General features: G+C 39.8%; 1 protein-coding gene across 2 annotated transcripts; it reads left to right on the plus strand.

The window, feature by feature from the left end:
- Positions 1 to 100: 100 nt before the first annotated feature.
- zgc:162707 (UPF0524 protein C3orf70 homolog B) lies at positions 101 to 19,183 on the plus strand. 2 transcript variants are annotated; one of them, XM_054788030.1, is made up of 3 exons: positions 635 to 781; positions 12,419 to 12,616; positions 15,445 to 19,183. In XM_054788030.1, exons 2-3 carry the CDS (start codon positions 12,589 to 12,591, stop codon positions 16,131 to 16,133), a joined length of 717 nt encoding a protein of 238 aa, XP_054644005.1. In that variant the 5' UTR covers positions 635 to 781; positions 12,419 to 12,588; the 3' UTR covers positions 16,134 to 19,183. The 2 variants fall into 2 exon arrangements, with proteins under 2 accessions (XP_054644004.1, XP_054644005.1); XM_054788029.1 differs by lacking the exon at positions 12,419 to 12,616 and having other exon boundaries at positions 101 to 781.
- Positions 19,184 to 19,411: the final 228 nt, after the last annotated feature.

Here is a 19,411-nt window from a genome sequence, read left to right on the forward strand (position 1 = left end):
CTACCATCGAGTGCTGCCACCAAGCGGCCGCTACCTCCAACCGGAAAAACCGTACATGTTTAATATTCTACAGTAAAATGCTGCTATTTACGCCCCACTCGGGAATCTGTCTAAAGCAGTGTTGTATAACCGTGTGAATGTGTGGGAGGGCTCCTTCCTTGTCAGCCTTGGTGTTTTTCCCGAGTGGGCAGAGCTTTGCAGACTCCTCCCGTCGTGTGATGAAGTTGAGATGTGAGCTTTCACACACACACGCACACACACACGTAGACTGGAGCCTCCCGACGGCTGGATGCCACGATGGGGAGAGGTGTGGAACACGATCGTGGAAGCCTTTAGGATAGGACCACAACGTCGAGCTTTACCCACTTTCACGGAACATGTCACCGCCTTTTGAGTAAAGAGGACCAGCATTCCCTCCCAGCGACACCACTGTCGTCTGCTTCCCCCGCTGAGGAGCCGCCTCCTTGGGCGGTCTTCGTGGATCTCCCTCTGCGGTGCTCCTTGTCGGTCATGTTGTAGTTTTGCCCAAAAGCGAGAGAAGTACTTTGCTCGTTTTCTATTTTTTGGAGGTGGCGGTGAAGTTCGGGCGATGGTGTTATGGCCACCTCCGGGGCTCCAAAGTGTCCGAAGAGTGAGAAGTTGGACGAGGCGCAGGCTTTGGCCAAAAGCTGCGCTGGTAGACCAGACTTCCTGCCTTGTGATGGACTCTCCATCTGCGCCACACACAGCCACGGCAAGTGCTTCAAGCTGCACTGGTGCTGCCACCTGGGATGGTGCCACTGTGAGTTTTTAGTCTTTCACTTTATGTACGTCTTCATTGTGTATTGCATGAACTGGGGCTGTGCTAAGTGTGTGCACAGTGAACCCCCCTCAGAGAATATAATAGAAAGCCGATTTTCTGTGGATTTCTCTGCTCACCCCAGGTTCAGTTTATGCTCTCATCATAGGAACTAAAAAGAAATTCATTTTTCGATTCACTTTAAAAATACATGAAGTTGGTTTTCAAGTTTGAAAAGGATGTTTTTCTTCATTTTTCTCAAGCAGCTGCGCCTCCGATAAAGTCTTCTGGTGCCTCACACTTTGAAAACCCCTGTAAAAACAATCAGTGTAGCCTTTATGACCAAACACGTGCACACTGAGATGGATTTAGCCTTTACACATGTCATAATGCTCAGTTGGACTTGATACTGTCAGCGATGTATCCATTATCAAAGTGTGTATTATACTCGCCGATCTCAGGACATCAAAATAGAGATATATATATATGAATAGGGAAGCAAAAAAATAACAATGTCCTCAACGTTGAATACAGCATAGCCATGTTTGGCCATCTGAACTAACTGTATGATCTGAATTAAACCTAAACAAAAACAGGAAAATCAGTACGGACGACCATTAACACAGTTTGCTTCATTTTGATTGTTAGTTATATATAAATTATTTTTGCAATACTTTTGTTAATTTGGTTGTAGAAGGAGTCTTAGTTATTAATAAATAAATAAATAAGTTCTAATAATAAATAAGTCTTAGTTCTTATTAAATAAATAAGAAATTAATATTTGTCAAATATGGGTTTTCCCTTTCATGTATTCATACTCCACCATCTGTTTGAATGTGTTAATGCATAAATAATCATTTTGACCATGTGTATACATGTGTACATAGTAGGGGTGTCACAAAACGAGACGATACATTTTACCATTACTTTTAAGAAAGGTACAATGAAAAATATACAATATATTGCAATTTATTAATTGATTTTCTACCAGACTACACTCTTCTGCACTCTGAGACAAAGAGACTGTATGACTGACAAAAGGGCTCCCTCTGTTCATGCCGTTGTTCTATGAAGCAAACGCGCCAAGGTGCTGAAAGCAATGCACAGAGTGAATCCTCTTCCTGCCTGTTTGGAGGCGGGAGACGAGGAAAACAGACACACATGCGCATGGCAATATATTGAAACCGGCAAAATTATAAAATTTCATTTATTGTGTGATTAATTAATTTTGTTATCATTCCAGGCCCTCAAGACAGATTTTTTTCTGAACGAGAAATCTTGTCACATTTTAATCTCCCAAGATCTTGTGGATTGTCATCCATCAAAGCTGCAAAAACCTTGAAAACTTACCTGGAAAGTACTTGAAAATGGCTTTCATTTGACCTTGTATCAGATGGATGATTGCTTACCTTTGTCTTCTTTCAAGGCATTATTGGATGTCAGTAGAATTAGATGGTGCAGTTAAGTGTACAGCATGTCGTTTTTTCATGAACACAAAAAAGCTTCACTGAAAATGTTCACAAACCTTCCATTTCATAATGAATTCCGTATGAATTCCATAGTGTTCGAGCCCCGAAGGCTTTAGCTTTCACATCACAGGCACATACTGTACTACTTGTATAGCTGGGCCTCTTAAAGCACATTCAACTGCATGTACCAGGGAAAACTACCACTTGCGTATATTACTCATTGTATTTTAGAGGATCCGCAAGCAGAAATCAAAATGTTTTAGAGCTCTGCTTTCAGTAGCCACTTTGTTCATGAGATATGTTTAAGCATGGAAGTGTAAGTGTGGTGGTATACTACACTGCATATATTTTATTCAAATACTCCTACATTGTTTGTGTTGCACCTGAATACACTGAATTTTTTGTAATTCGTCCACCATCAAAATACTCAGTGTACAAACCATATTTTTATTTAGGGCATGTTTACATTTTGTATTTATAACATTACTCATGGGCCATAAACATACAGAACCATTCTTCATTTTTGACAAATTGAGGGCATTTTTTGTCTAAGTGCAACTTCCCCACGAGATAGTACAACAATAAGTGCCCTAGAAGCTGTCCAGTTTGATACATCGTGGTCATCTACAACCATTTTTGTCTAGATTAACAAAGCAGTGACTATCCTCAACCCTACCGGGAGTGTAGTTTATATCTCATGCGTGCTGCTTATGAATAACTCATCACCGTACTGGAAAGGAACCCCCCTCTCTTTTAGATTTGCTTCAGGTTTATTGGAGGAAATTAGTGCCACCCATTTGACTTAAAAGAGAAGTCGGTTTTAGTTTTCATCATGTTAATATTTTTATCTAAAAAATGTGAATGCGCTTGTCCTGTTGTTATGCTGATGAGCCGCCTAGTCACAACATATTCTTTCATTTCGTTGAACACTGGCGCTGCAGTTTGAGTCAATCCCACCTACACCATCGTGCCCCTGCAGACACTCAGCATAATAACCAAACAAAATGTGTATCATTACGCAGGCCAAAGTAGTCCTTGACAACTGCACCTATTTCCTCCGTTTGAGTGAATTTGCTCAAGTTATTTTAGGCTTTGCAAAACACTTAAACTACATTTCACTTGTTTTTTAGTACTTGGCATGAATGAGTCTCACTGTATGGAGAGATAATGCAGTATAGCTGACACAATGTACCGAATTTACTGGCAATATAGTAGCTTGGCATGTTTATTTACTCAACTGCAGAGAGTACAGTTTTGTAATAATGTTGAATATTACAGCTTTATCAAATATTATTTCCACAAATACTAATGGATACTGATTTGAAATCAAATAAATTACAATAGCACAACAAAAATAACATAACAGTCGTCCCTCGTCACATTACGGTTCGAATTTCGCGGCTATCACAGTTTTTCAAAAATATATAAATAAATCATGCTGTTTCGTGGTTGAATATGGCCTATTAATAAAAAAATAGTATTCATATTTAAACAGATTTTAGATATTTTTTTGCCTAAATTAAGCATTTTCAAGCATAAAAATAGTTAAATGAAGAAAAAGAAAAATATACATTAAGACTCATTCAAATGCAGTGCAGTGTTCTACACTGGTCAGTCAGTGTCAGTAACGTGAAATATACAAGCACTAGTTGCCGGAACAACATGCTTTTATTGCAGGTTTGAATGATCTCACAACAGGCACAATAATAATAACATAATCATCATAATAATAACACAGGCTACTGTTGCGGCCGTAACCCATGCCAAGCTAAAACTCAATTTTGAATCTCTGACGTCACTTCCTGTCCTCCACACATCTGGAACACATCTATTGCAACACACACGAGTATGAGTTTTGTTTATGTCTTAAATGTCTTATTTTCGCTCATTATATGTACTATTTTGGGTAATAAAGTGTAAAGGTGAGTATATGGGTGTTATTTCATGTCTAGAGGGCTCTAATAATGTTCAAAACCATATATAGAAGGTTGTAAACAGGTTTTCTGTGCTTTATCTACGAAAATATTCCATTTATAAAGAAGTAATCCTACTTTGTGGAAATTCACTTATCACGGTCAGGTCTGGAGCCAATTAGCCGCGATAAACTAGGGATTACTGTACTGTGTAAGATGATACTGGAATTAGTTTTGTGTCTTATTCTATACAAATGTATTGAACAAAATCAACTAACTACAATAGTAACACTCATCACTGACTGTACATTTGCATCTGTGTTGTTCCACTTCGGGCCTGTAGATGGTGCTAATTACCATTTTAGACCATCAAAAACAAATGCTGAAGAAAATGGCATGGCATAACCTATTTGAGGTACAGAGTTTATTGATTGATTAATTGCAGTGGAGGCTATTTAAGGAAAAGCAGTGTTAGAAGGTTTTGCGTCCATCTAGCACCGCTTTTCCAGATGGTTGTCTTTTCTGACAAGCAAGGGATCACGCGATATGTTTTATTGACAGCGTGCAGAGCTCTGCTTAAAGGTCAGCATTTTTCTTTTCCCATATAGAAATGTCAGGGGTATTTTCGGTCCCAATGTTCGTAAGACTCTTTTCCACACTCGGCCTGACACTTTGACACCGCCACTGAATCACAGCGGGTGTGCCTCAACCTGACAGGTTGTCCCTCTCTTGTCTTCGTTTATCCTGTCTCCGGCTGCTCGGAAAATCCACAGATCAGCGTGGAGCACAATTACCATCCACTCTTGCGGCCGCTAGTCAGGGCTTAAAGTGTGCACAATGTAATCTTTGTCGTGTAATCATCGGATTTAGAGGTTCAGGATGTGCCTTGTGATTGAAATTATCGGATTCAGGCGGAAGATTTAAGAATCCTTTCCTGTGCTTATCGTTCGTGAGCCACGCCCGTGATAAATTATTCCCACCAAAGTCAATTCCGTGTTACATCATTTGTAAATATTTAGACTTTCTCCTCCTTCCTGATTTTGAAATATTTATCAGTGGTTGAAATGGTGCTGCTCTGCAACCACTTGTATCTTTTTATTTAATTTTGGTGTGTGTGACTGTGAAAACCCAACCAATAAAGAACCAGCCTTAGCACAGTTTATCTTCAGGATTTTTGTCCAGTGTGTCTTACAGCACAATCATGCACTACTAGACCAGCTTAGACGACTGAATCACGCAGAACCAGGACACCCGTGGAGAAAAGTAGAGCTGCTGGTTTTTGCGTGCAGTATCTTTCCTGTGATGTATGATATTACTGAATAGTAAAGACTGACACGTGGACAGGGAATGTAGATTTCCCGCAAGGAGCCTTCCTAAACGACATGTACACCCCCTTATTGAAAAGCAGTTAATAGAAAAAGTCAACCTCCATACAGTAGATTGCACATCAAACACTAAATATTTAAATTGTCCTGCCTTTGGGAACAGGACATTGTTTTTCTTGCCAGATAGTTATCTTTAGGATTTTTTTTGCTCTTTCATGCCAACAGCAGGGGATTGTGTTTGTTGCTTTACAGCCTTTCGGTCCTTTGCACGCAGCTGTGGCTTTGCCGTAGCATTACACTGAGAAAATGAGCTCGGTGAAAGCAGTGTTCGCAGCTGGTGACAGCATCAGTCCGAGCCTCTCATTAGTCATAATTAGCTGTGCTTAGTGTCCCCGCCAATATGTCATGTTTGATGAGAGATGCAGCTCGCAGCACTAATAAAACTGAATGGTTTGAATGCTTTTTCCCCCCTCCTTCCTGTGGTCCTTTGCAAACTGATTACAATCATCAGGCAAGGTAATTACTCATTAAGTTGAAAATCAAAGTCCTAATCAGTAAAAGTCTTCTCAGTTTGCTCCTGCATCTCCGATTGGCACTTTTGCAAAACTGGAAGGGTAATTTCATATGCCCAGATGTGTACTTGATTAGCAGGAGCTTGTGTCAATGCATGAAGTTACGTGACAGAACTGAAACGATCATCTATATTGCTGAAGCCTGTTTATGACCACTTGTTTTCTCTACTTTTGACGGTCGATCGGTTTTGAAGTTTCGGGTTTCATGATGATACTGCCTTTATCCTGAGCTACAGTAGATGAGCCGTACCAATTCAATGGGCCCACCAATTCATGGAGGACAGCGTTGTAAAATCCCCCAAAAAAACAAGCAATAAAGGCTTTGCGACACTAAAATAAATCCTGAAACTCTGCCAACTGTTAGCTACAGATATTGGAGCTGTCGATCATTTTGTTTTTCTTCAGTGAATAGGCTACATTAGCGTGATGTTGCTGTTAAACGGAGTTTAATGTTAGCACTGTAGCTCACATAGCTATGCTAGTGTTGCTCATGTTTGTGTCTTTCTGTCGTTGGATGTGATTGGCATCGATTCTATTGGCCAAGTGCCGAGTTACACTTTATATGCAGGAAGTGGATAAACAGCATGATCGTGCTTCTTGGAGAAAAACGCAGCTCATTAGCATTAAAGCTACAGACACGCAAACTGGCGTGTTCCCAGTCTGGGTTACTAAAAAGTACTTTTAAACTGCATTTCAGGTCAGGAACTTCACCCAAACTAAAATAATCATCCCCCTGTTCAAATTCTTACTGTTGCACTTGCACCTTCATAAAAAGGAACACTGTAAACCAGGGGTGTCCAAAATGCAGCCCCGGGGCCATTTTTGGCACACAGCTTTATTCTTTCTAATGAGATATATTGTTAGATAGTACACTAATTTGCTTTGTCACTGATAACACAAATCTTATATAGCTTATAGTAGAATTTTGGGGCCAATATTGAATTGGTTTTATCATCTTTAATATAAACATCAAAGTGCCCCCCCCACATCCTTCAATTTTTCCGTATTTGAGAATTTTATTTATTAGAGAATTAGCTGCCAGTATATTGCAATTACATTTTCATGCTTAATTTTAGTTGTTCTCTTTAAACACAAAAAATGTACCTGCACCATCTCACCCCTACTTGTAACCCCCGTTCTCAATTTCTGAACAATGGGACACTGCTTTTATCTACCTGTATTTGTCATGCAGTTTAACTGGAGGCGACATGTTCAAAAACGGAATAGGCTCTGGATTCTCCTTGGCACTATTGCTAGCCATGACTGCCGCTAGCCAAAGGCTGTTTCCATCCGTCTCGACCTCCGCTTCCACGCGGAATGCGTCCTCTTTTTGTCCACTTTCAGGCACACTACTCGGGCTTGTGAAGGTGCATCGCAACAGCCGATATACACTTCCTGTTTCTCACTTGAAATGTGGGCAATCGGTATGCAGCTGTATCGAATCAAGTGCCATAACGAAAAATCTGAATACGATTACGTTTGTATACTCCGAGTATAATAAAACAAATAATCAAAACACAAGCACAACACAAGTGGTTGTCACATAAAGCAAAAGAGAAAGCAAAAACCATAGCTGGCGTTAATGCTTTGATTGTTACTGAACTAATGTAGTGTATGTGGAGGGCTCATGTATGACGTCTAGTGTAACATCACACATGACAGATGTTTGACTGACAAAGTTGAGAGGCATATTTTTGCTGAAAAAGTTAACGCTGTGGGTGTAGAATGAAGAAAGTGGAAGCAGCAGTCTGGTGTGTTATCCCACATAACAGTAGTTGTGGATAATTCCACTGAGCTGCTTCTTGGATCTTTCCAAGTTCACTGCTGTGCTGAATCATTAAAAGCCGTAGCTATCATAAATAGATAAATACTGACTAAAGTTTGTTTATCTCAAAGTATTTATATGAAAGGCTGCCTTTAGCTTTAATGAGAAAGTGCAGAGGGACATTACAGTGGTGTTGCTCTCCTTTTAGCCGTCAGAGCGCTCCCAAGTCTTAAGTCTTATCACAGTACGACTCGTGTTATTGAGCCCGGACAATGCTGTTTGTGCAAAGAGGATTTGCAGATGAACGTAGCATCAACAATGCCTTTTGCAGCCCCCCCGTGCTAAATTCTTTCCTTTGTTCCAAATGACAAAGACCCCTCTTGTTCAGCGGATGTCTTCACAGCCATTTTGACAATGCATGCGTTGAACTCATAGGACGGCGTACTGCGTGGAGTCATGAGACAGGAAACAAGATATTTCACATGACACTCGGTCAGACCTTCCCCTTTGCTGAAATCTGAAACTCAAGTGTTGTCGCTCCAGCTGCAGCCCCTTTGCAAAACATTTCTCTTGACAGTATGAGCAGAGTACTGTGAAACATGACATCATCTGTTTAAATATTTGTTTCTGCTCACTGAGCCTTGTCAGTACGAGTTGGACTGAAGAGGCTTGTTAAGGACTTACTTGTTACTTTTGAAGCAAGCCGATATCGAAACGACAATCTGAGCTAGACTCATTGCTCTTGTTAAGCTTGCAGACATTTTCCATCCGGCTGCATTCTTTAAGGCCAAGAGGAAACATGGATGGACTGATGGTGAAGCACTCTGACAAGACTGAGAGATGAATGAGCACTCCTGCATTATTCAGAGAAGAGCTTCTTTTTTTAAATAGCCAACCAGGGCTTAGACAGAGCGTGCAAGATGGAGAAAGCTGCTTTCTCTTCTTCCTGGCCTCCACACGCTTATTATGAAAAACAATCTTCAGCTTCATAGGAGTGTGGTTCCATTAACTCAGGGGTGTCAAACTGGTGCCACGGAGGGCCAAGACGCTGCAGGTTTTTTTTCCAGCCGGTCACTAAAGCTCATCAATTAAATCGCTTGCTGGAGAAACTGGTTGGAGAGAAAATCTGCAGTGTCTCAGCCCTCCATTGACACATGTGCATCATACAGCAAATGTCTATTATCGCAGGTCTTTTTATATGCATTTTAGAAATAAATATGCTTGTACAATATGTTTTCAACAATTTCAATGGGAGAGGTGAACAGGGGACAAAAAGACTGAACTACATGTCACTTCGCTTTGTTTTTGGTGGCAAAGCATATTTATTCATAAGCGTAGAGGCTAAATAAAAATCGCAATGTTGAGTATGAGAATGACAAGTCAGTACATCTGCGAATGACTCGCTCATGTTGCGAGTTAACGCTTACATCACTTTGTAGGGTTGCAGTCAAGGGATGGGAGATGGGGTTGCTTTCTTGCCGGACGATAGCCGATATTGTCTCCAGCACTTCATTACCAATATCAACCGATATCGATGTAGGCAGCAGCTCTTTCCTCAAACTAATGTTGTGTAATGAACACATTGTGCTTCTTCTACTGTGATGCCACTGGATGCATTTCACAAATAAATACTGTTTGTGCAAAATAAGACAAATCCGGCAATATGCAGTGTAAGTTACAGAAAAACTGCCATTTTTTATTTAATTTTATTTGATTTTTGGCTCAACAAAATAGGCATTTAAAAAAGAAGACCGATAGTCAACTAAAATAACATGTTCTACTACTATCAATTGGTCACAAATAAGAATCAAAGTTAAATAATGCTGGCAACGATACAACGTGGAAAGCTGCACATTTATGTGGCACAAGCATCTGTATAAGAACAAAGTCAAGTGCATTTTCACCCTGCATGAGTGCAGCATTAACAAAACATATTAGATTCATGTATTTTCCGGACTATAAGTCGCACTTTTTTTCATGGTTTGGCTGGTCCTGTGACTTGTACTCCGGAGCGACTTATATATGACACATGACATACATGACTTTTTTTTCACACTGACAGCCGCAAGAGGGCGCTCTAGGCTGGTGTGCCAGTATCTGCTACTCCTATCACTCCAGTACCACTGAAAATGTACAATGTAACCATCAACTCATAAAGACAACTGAGGGGCTATCCACACGGAAACGTTTTCAGGCATTTTATTGTTTCAGCCTCTCATCCACACGCGAACGGTGATGAAATGTCTGTTCTCTGATTTTATAAAATACATTTCCCCCAAAAAATGCGACTTATAGTCCAGTGTGATTTATATGTTTTTTTTTTCCTCTTCATTGTGCATTTTTGGTTGGTGTGACTTATACTCTGGAGCGTATAAAGTATAGTTATACTTATAGTCTGGAAAATATGGTAGTATTAAAGGAAAATGCCTTACTCTGCCCTCACTTAACCAACACTTTCATTGCAAACTGCATATTTTCAATCCACAGACAAAAGTCGGAAATAATTCCAGACCGCGGAAAAACTGAGCTAGCAAGCTTGTTGCTGTGTGGAGCACAGCATCATCGCTCGCACGCCAACAGCATTATCGGCAGAAAAAACAATATTGATATGAAGAGATATCTTATTTTTATGCCAATATCAGTCGGCCGATATTTTGGAGAAGACTGCGAACGCAGCCTAATAACTGTGCACACCTTGATACAGGATGCTTGATCTACTGAGGGCACACCCTCGCCCATTACACATAATCCTCAAGTTTAATACGCATTCAAGTTCATACAGCTTGGAATTGGGAAATATGCATAAAAGTGAGGATATTTACATACAGTTTTGGAAAGTCTCCATCCTAGTTGCAGATTTACAGTTAAAAGTACAGTTTCTGTGTTAATAAAAGGCCAAAACCCTCAGACATTTTAAAAATGTTTTAATAATATCTGTATTCCTGTGGCAACATCTCCTTAGAGTTGCTAGCGTGACTACGACTTCTAAATACGCTAAATAATGAATCCTAGTGGCCTCATAAATATACTAATTATCTTGTGTCTCTGTATTGTCACCGTATCTTTGTGTTTTTTCCCCCCAATGACAAGGTTCATTACCTCCGGAAAGAGTCACCTCCTTAGCCTTTTATACATACTGCATCGTGATTAGATTTTTGTAATGAGGAGCTGTAATATCCCTTTTTCGACGTGCCCAACGGCCTCATTTGCATCTCCTACATCCCCCACAATGCCTTTCATCAACCCCTTTGTGATGCTGTTACTTTCAGGCAGTGGCATTTCAAAATGTGATGAAAGGCTCCTCCTCGGTCAAGCAATCAAGGCTCTGACCTTTTGTCCTATGGCCTTGTGTTGTAATGGGGCCTGTTGAAGGTGAAAAACATACTGTACGTGGGCATGTTTTATTCTCATGTCTCACGTTTATTTGAGCAGTTTTTAAAGGCTTGTCTTATCACACGTTTCCTTGCATCTCTTTACCAAGTTGAAGGGAAGAGCAGTTACTTTTTAACCATTTGGTCATAAAATCATATATAAACATATATATATATATATTTGCATATAAAATGTATGTAAATGTATTAAGTGCAGACAACCTTGAGCTTACTGTGACTATGAAAGCTGTTTTCTGTTCGGCTCCCACATGCACCACTACCCAAAATACTCAAGCTTTAAACCTATGTGTATTAATCTGCTGCTGAAATCCAAACATAGCCTAGTTTCCATAACGCCACTGTTCCAGTGCACTGCTTTACCTCCAAAACCATCTAACCATTATTTTTCTTGTTCATTTGTTGTTAAATTTCATTTCTTGTCTAGTTTTGTATTGTATTGTCTAACATATACAGTAGGTGCTACTAGAGCAGGGGTCGGCAACCTTTTCCGTCACACCAGCCATTTTGACGCCTCTTGTAAAGAAAAATAGTCTGGAGCCGCAAAACATGACACGGCTTATAAACTTGTAAAGTTGTAATCTTTTTTTAATTTTATTTGAACTGTTCCAACAACAGAATTCAACTAACAGAAGTGCAGAGTGCATGTGTCGGCCTACTTTGAAATAACTGGAACACCGAAGTAGGGAGGCCTTTTTGAGTATTTGTGTGAAATTAACGCCAACTTTAACATAACGTCACATCAGAGTTCACATACAGTATCTGCATATCGATGCTGTCTGCTCAATATCGTTTACATCACTTGACTCATCACAGGCGACTGAATATGCTTGCACTGAATTGATGCCATCACTAAGTATGTTTGCCCTGCTCAACCTTCCTTCGTAGTCGCTCTCTTAAGTCCATCTGCAGTTGGGTACCTTTGGGTGCTGACTGCTTTCTTCCAAGATTTTTCTTTTCAGGGACGTACTCATGGTTATGGATAGCTTACCGGGGTAGCACACTCAACAACAACTTGTTTTTCGTGTCTCACTGCATGCGCTGCCCCCCCGTCCTCCTTCTCTGGCTCATCCAATCAGCAGTCTGAACGCAGTCTAGACGCAATCACGGATTTGCAGAGAGTCGGATATTACAAACTCTTTTCAAAAATGTACATTTCCTCCACCTCCTGTGTTAAAAAAAAAAATCCCCCCCAAAAAAATCACAGAGCTTGGTGAAGGGAGACGCGACAAGGACGTCATCGCTGTCCAGATGAAGCAGTGTGGACTGGACCCTTCAGCTTTTCCAGCAGAAAAGAAAGGAATAGTTTGACATTCACTGGCACCCTTCACAGCATGCAGCTCCAGAGCTGCGGGTTGCCGACCCCTGCACTAGACGATGGGCATGTCGACACAAGAACTCTCAGGCAGGAACGAACACGGATATTTTCAAAAATACACATTTCTCTCACTCTGGTGTAACAAAAAAATCACAAAAAACACATTCCCTGGTTGTCATGTGCCTTTTGTCACAGCTGGCAGGCACATTGTAACGCATGGGTTCATCAGTGTAGTGATATATTAGACGTACAACGACGTGTACATTATCTTTCAAATCAGAGCCCAGGAAACATCATGTTTCTTAATCACCCGTGTGTGGCGGTAGGGCTGAACGGGAACCGCATTTGAAAATCTTTCATGGTGATGAGCTAGTGCGCTGCTAATGCTATTTACATCCTGTCCTCGGCTATGCCTGACAACAACTAGCAGCTCTTAACCCAAAGTTTCAAGCATAAAAATTAGCCGAGAGACAGCTCGCATCTAATACACACTCGTTGGTTGCCAAGATACCACTGTACAAATGACAATAAAAAATACCAGCAGTGCTACAGTAGTTTCTTGCTTCTCTTTGGCAGGCAATGTAATCCGTGACAACTCAAATCACAGCGATGGTAGTTACAAATAACTTTAGTCTTGTTGCGAGAGCCATCTGCCAGGCCTTTGAATACCCATTAAAATACCCCGTTTTTTCCATTTCTACTCAAGATTTGCTCCCGCTTGTAGCTCCACAGTCACTGCTGCGTTTCCTCAAAGTACGGTGTGGGCCAAGGGTCAAACAGGACATGTGCACGTTAATCGTGTAAAATTTCCTCACACGTTAACTTTGACAGCCCTAATTTTAATTATTTCATTCTGCTAATTGTGTTATTTGGAACAAAAAATATATTTTTGAACAATTCATTTACCATGAATTCATATTCCTCTAAAACAGAGGAATATGAATATGACGCGGTATCACGCCCATGAGGAAGGAGATTTTTCTTGCATTCGTTTAGACAGCAAGCTAGTTGAGACAAAGTCAACAGCACCTCTGCTGGTTGAAGCCAAGCAGTGCACTCTCAATGAATCGATTATTAAGCTAAACGCCAATAAAGAATACGTAAAAATGTGTTGCGCTCGCTGCGCAACTGTTATTGTTTTTCACGAGTGAGATGAATCCCCACTTTATCGTTGCATGACCTGGGATTGACGTAAAGCGTGGCATTTCTAACTTTGCGCAAATTTATTGACAGAAGCAGCTTGCAGACATATTGAAAATCTCTTTTTTCTGCAAAGGCAGGGTGACTCATGGAACCTAAATGTCATTGCCTCGGCATGCACACCTTCCACCTCGCTTGGCTGAATAAAATGCAGTTTTGATAGTAAAGTGGTCCATTTGAGTGAAAGCCTCTCTCGCTGTGCTGCATGACAGCATCCAGGAGAGACTCGTCATGTCAGCCAGTCAGCGATGCAAAACAGAGGCTCTTTTTGCTGTTAGTTCGATTGTGGGGCAGTAAAACAAGGACGTATTGCGAATCGGCTTGTCAGCTTCTGTACTTCGGTCTTCTCCAGGGAGCCACTTAAGCAAACATCTGAGCTTCTCTCTCCTGGCTGCACGGCTCCCAGACGGAGCCAATGGGCTGCAGACAATGACGGGCATTTGCAAGCTGGTGTTTTGCACCATCACCACAAGTTCATCCATTCATTCATTTTCCATACCACTTATTTCTACACATGGAGACACACAATCGTTCACGCAATCATAAATAACTTTTTTAAAAAAAGAATGTTGCCCGTCACCTAGAATTGGGAAAAAATGTAATAACTGTGTGGTGTAAGTGTGCACCTGCTAAAACTAATACGTGCATCTTTCTCCAATTTCTTTTTTTTTTTTTTTTACTGCTTTATTTTGCCAGAAATTCAATTTTTTTTTTATATTAAAAATTTTGTCTCCAAAAATGTATATTTCATTGTGATGTTTTTTTGTAACAACGACTTTACTTCATACATTTTTTTTCTCTTAAAATTGCGAGTTTATTCTCATAATATGATTTTTTTTACTTTTACAATTATAACTTTGTTGTCATACTGGGACTTACCTTATGACGTGTCTTTCTTTTTTTTCATGTAACTTTTCATGTAAATTTGACCTTAAAATACAGCTTCTGTTCCTCGCTTGTTTTGGAACTATGACTTTATTCTGACAATATTCGGATCATATTTTGGATTCATCTCATACAGTTTTATCTTCGTAAACTGTAAATGTATTGCTTGTAACTTTAAAAAAAATAAAATGACTACTTTTCTTGTAGCAATACACCTTTTCTTTTCTTGTAGGATTATCACTTTATTTTATAGTCATATTACATATTTTTTTATCGAAAAACAGACGACTTTTTCCTCGTGATATTAGGACGTGCCTCGTCAAATTCAGATTTGTGTCTTGAAGTCACACGTTTATTTTTAATCACCATATTCACCAACATCATGTAACATTACATCGTGTTCTCCTAACATTATGACTTTATTGTTTTAATATTAGGATTTATTTTGTAAAACTATGACTTTATTCCGATATCTGATATTGGGAATTAAATTCCAACTTTATCTTCCATTTTATCCTAACTTGTACAATTCCAACTCCTTTTCTTCTATCGTTGTTGTTGTTGCTTTTATTCAAATTATAACTTTTCTTCAAACAGGCAAACTTAAAACACATCTGCCTGTCTTGACTTTGTAACATTGTCTTTGCTTGTAACATAAAACGTGAGCTTAAAAATATGGTGTGTTCTCCTTGTTCTGTCAACGCTGCGTATCAAAGCGACCAATGAAAACATGTTTTATTTTGTTGTGTTTTTAACATCTGATTGCTCCCCTAAGGAATTGTGTCATTGTAGATTTGACTTTCATTCAAGTCTTGCTCTTCCTCCTTTAGGCAAGTACGTCTACCAGCCCATGACCAATGTGTGCCAGCTGCCCAGCACAGCGGTGCCCCCTGCTGACGCGGAGTACAGCAACACCATCGACCTGTCCGTCTCCCTGGCTGAGCGCTTCCTCAAGCTGGCGCCCTGCTTCCGTTCGCCTCCTCACTTGGAGTCACCAAAGTACTGTGTGATCGCAGACCTGTTCGTGGACGACTACGTCGTCAAACGAATCAACGGAAAGATGTGCTACGTGCAGCGCCCCGTGCCTGCGCTACCTGAACCGCCGCAACCTCCCGCTCCTCCCGCACCAGCTCCAGCTACACCTCAGAGGCCTCCGAATCCCCCTCAGCCACGACCCGCTGTCAAGCCCACGCCGCCGGACCAGCACACGCTTGCGCCACCAACAGGCCAACAGGTGCACAGTGAACACCAACACTCCTCGCCCCTGGACAAGATAAAGGGGCCCAAAATGGACCACTGCTCTTCTCCATCCAGCTCCGAGGACTCTGGCATCAACGCCCTGGGTCTGCACTGTATGGAATCCTGTGAGGAAGAAAGTGAGGAGGACGAGGAGGATGACGAGTTAAGCACAGATGGAAACTCCAGTCCTGGCAGCCTGTGGGATCAGGACGACAGCTCTCTGCTGTCTCCCTCCAAGTCTATGATTGAGATCATAGAAAAGATCGAAACAACTGTCTGAGAGCGACATCATGACATCAAGAACAGCACCTTAGGGTGTCTTGTAGATGACCCTGGAGGAGGCAAACACACTCCTCGATGGGGTTGGGGTCTTTTGGAGTTTTTCCTACAGGAGGTCACCTGCACTTCACATCCTCTACTCACATTCCCTGCATGGAGTCTGTTTCTACTACTTTCTACAATACAGGACACAAAGATGAAGCACAACATTAAAAAACACAGTGGACCAAACAGCACATGATGGGAACGGAAAATACTTCAAGGAAGGTGAAAACATAACCAGGCGCATTAATGCAGAGCCACACTGGAAAGAAAACATACGATTATACCATGAGGATACAGTCCTGCTTTTACGACAGTAAAGTCAGAAGTCTGAAAATGTTTTTTTCTTACATGTATAATTACAATTTCTTTACATTTTTTTTTTTGTAAAATTAAACATTAGGACTTTTTTCCTGCAAAATTATTCTCTTGCCAAATTTATTCTCGGAAAATTCTGACTTTGTTTCGCACAAACGTAATTACTACATGTAAATTACAACTTTATTCTTGTCAAATTCAAATATTCTCATCAAATGAAGACTGCTTTTTCTTCTAACGTGGCCATTTTTCATAACAGTGACTTTTTCAGCTTTTTTTTAAAAACCAACTTTTATTGTTACTAAATTATGACGTAGCAAAATATTACAACTTGTTTTTCTTGTAAAATTACTATTGTATTCTAATCTAACTTTTTTCTCATATAATTACTTTTTCTTGAAACATAACTGTTTTCGTAACGTTATTTATTTTCTTGTGACATCACAACGTAAATCTCGCCACGCTGACATAACACTTCGGTGCTTTATTCTTGTAAAATGACATGAAGACTTTATTTTCACAAAATGATCCCCTTTTTTTTTTTTGCAATGTTGCAACTTTTTCTCTCGTAACATGATTTTTTTTTTTGTAATAGTTTTTTTTTTAAATGTTATCTTATTTCTTGTAACATAACATAACTTTGTTTTGTAAAATCATTACTTTTTTTTATAACATTATGAGTTTTTCCTTCTAAAATTAGACATTTATTGTCATAAAATCATGCATTTTTTCCCACAATATGTCTTTGTGATGGTTTCTGGTTATGATGTATCACGTATAATTCTTTTTTCTTCTCATGTGACTTTTTTTTGGTAAAATTACAACTTTTTTTGTCACAATGACTTTATTTCCACAAAAAGATGACGTTTTTCTTGTATCATTACGGCATTTTTGTAAAAGCAGTACTTGTTTGGAACATTACAGCTTTTTTTTCCAATAACATGACTTCTCTTTGTAAAATCAACACTTTCTTTTTAAGTTTTTCTCATAACACAACGTTCCATCTATTGGGAACATTACAGCTTTTTTGTCATGGCACAACTGCTTCGTAAAAGTGTGACTTTTTTGTTAAACATGGCCACTTTTTTCTGATAAAATGACTTTGCTTTGTAAAATCAGTAAAAAAAATGTTGTTAAACATTCGACTTTTTTCTCATAACACAACGTTGCGTCGTAAAAGTACCTTTTTTTGGAACATTTCAACTTTTTTTCTCATAACGTGACTGTGCTGTAAAAGCATGACTTTATTTAATCATCGCCATTTTTTTCTCACAATACGGCATTGTTTCATAAAATCATGACTTTTTTCCTCATAACACCACTTTGCTTTCTAACGGCATTCGTTTTTTTGTTAAAAATTCCAACTTTTTTCTCATAAAATGACATTGTTTAGTAAAAATATTCATTTTCCTGAAACATTACGACTTTTTTGTCATAACATAACTGTGTCGTAAAATCATTACTTTTTTTTTTTTAACATTACGACTTTTTTCTTCTAACACGACTTTTGTTTCATAAAACTCTTACTTTTTTTGTAACATTAGAGCTTTTTCCTTCTAAAATTTGATATTTATGCCCCCCGTCCAGCTCTTTCTGTTGTCCTGTGAATCTGTAATTGTGTTCTGGCAGCAGTCTAATTTTGTTTTCTTGTCAGTGTGGCTCAAATGGTCCACCACTGAAACGGTTCAGTGAAACTTCCCGGCAGGTTTTTCCAATAGCAGCGTGAGTAAAAGTTGAAAGCGAGTTCTTGATGAAAATCCGCGGTTTGCTTGTCATCCAGCTGTCAGTCAGGTTTTTTTTCTTGTTCTTGCAGCCCACACAAACAAAAAAAGGCCGTATTGTAATGACAAGGCCAGCTACCTCTTACAGGGGAAACGTGCATCAAGCCTTTGAAAGCTGCGTTAGTCTGCACTTAACTGACGCCGACACGCCAGTGGTTTAGGTCAGTGATCGACAATCAAGGATTACACACAAGCACATTCCTACGCTGTGCCTGCCAGTGAGGACCAAGAACGATCTTCTCAAAGACTTATTGTCTCCTGTGCTCTTCAAGCCTAAAGTGGGCTTTAAACAAAGCGAGACTTGCGGTGACCTCCATTAGCCACCAAGAAATGAAATAGCGTGGATGTGTCTCAGTGGGCCTGAAAGTGGAGAAGGCGCAGCAAAGACCGAAGGGAAGGACACTACAACAAACAGGAAGTTCTATTAAAATTTAGCTACATTGTCATTTACTTTTTGGCCTTTAGAGTGAAATGTGTCGCCGTGTCTGCTCATATAGAGGATTGTGGGAATGGCGTTCCGGCCATGGATAGACTTGTGTGTCACTGTTATTTTGTGCCGTTCAAATGCACCTTTCAAAGAGAGGAACAGGATTGTGAATACAGTACATGTGTGTGGTGCATATAATGAACAAGACAGGCCCTTTATTGTGGCGTTCAGAAATTAAGTCACCCCCGATTTTAAATTACTATTCAACCAAATGGCATCAACAATTCAGTTTGCATGTCTATATTTACCTGCAAAATGCCAATTTAACCAAATGTGTTGTTCAGAACGTTGAAGGTGAAGAGAGAAAAGGCTTTTCTAGTATTGACGTTATACAGAACAGTCCCTCTTTAAATGGAGTTTCATGTTTTATGTTCTTATTATGCCTATACTATTTTCTTATGAATAAATACTAATGAAACTGCACTTCACTTCATTTTTGTCTTTTGTAGCTACAATTGAACATCGAAATATTTCAGTTGCACTCAAAATGTTTCCCCAATGTAAATAACATTTATTTTGAGTACAAACTTAAAGTCGATGCTGCCATTATGGAAATGATGGAGCTGGACGAACGACCCTTATATAAAACGTTAAAATCGGTATCGGTCTTGAGTCATCCCTTCAGGCATCCCTCGCAATATCGCAGTTCGA

This window comes from Dunckerocampus dactyliophorus, chromosome 9 (assembly GCF_027744805.1).
Source record: "Dunckerocampus dactyliophorus isolate RoL2022-P2 chromosome 9, RoL_Ddac_1.1, whole genome shotgun sequence".
In the NCBI taxonomy this organism is placed as follows: Eukaryota; Metazoa; Chordata; class Actinopteri; order Syngnathiformes; family Syngnathidae; genus Dunckerocampus; species Dunckerocampus dactyliophorus.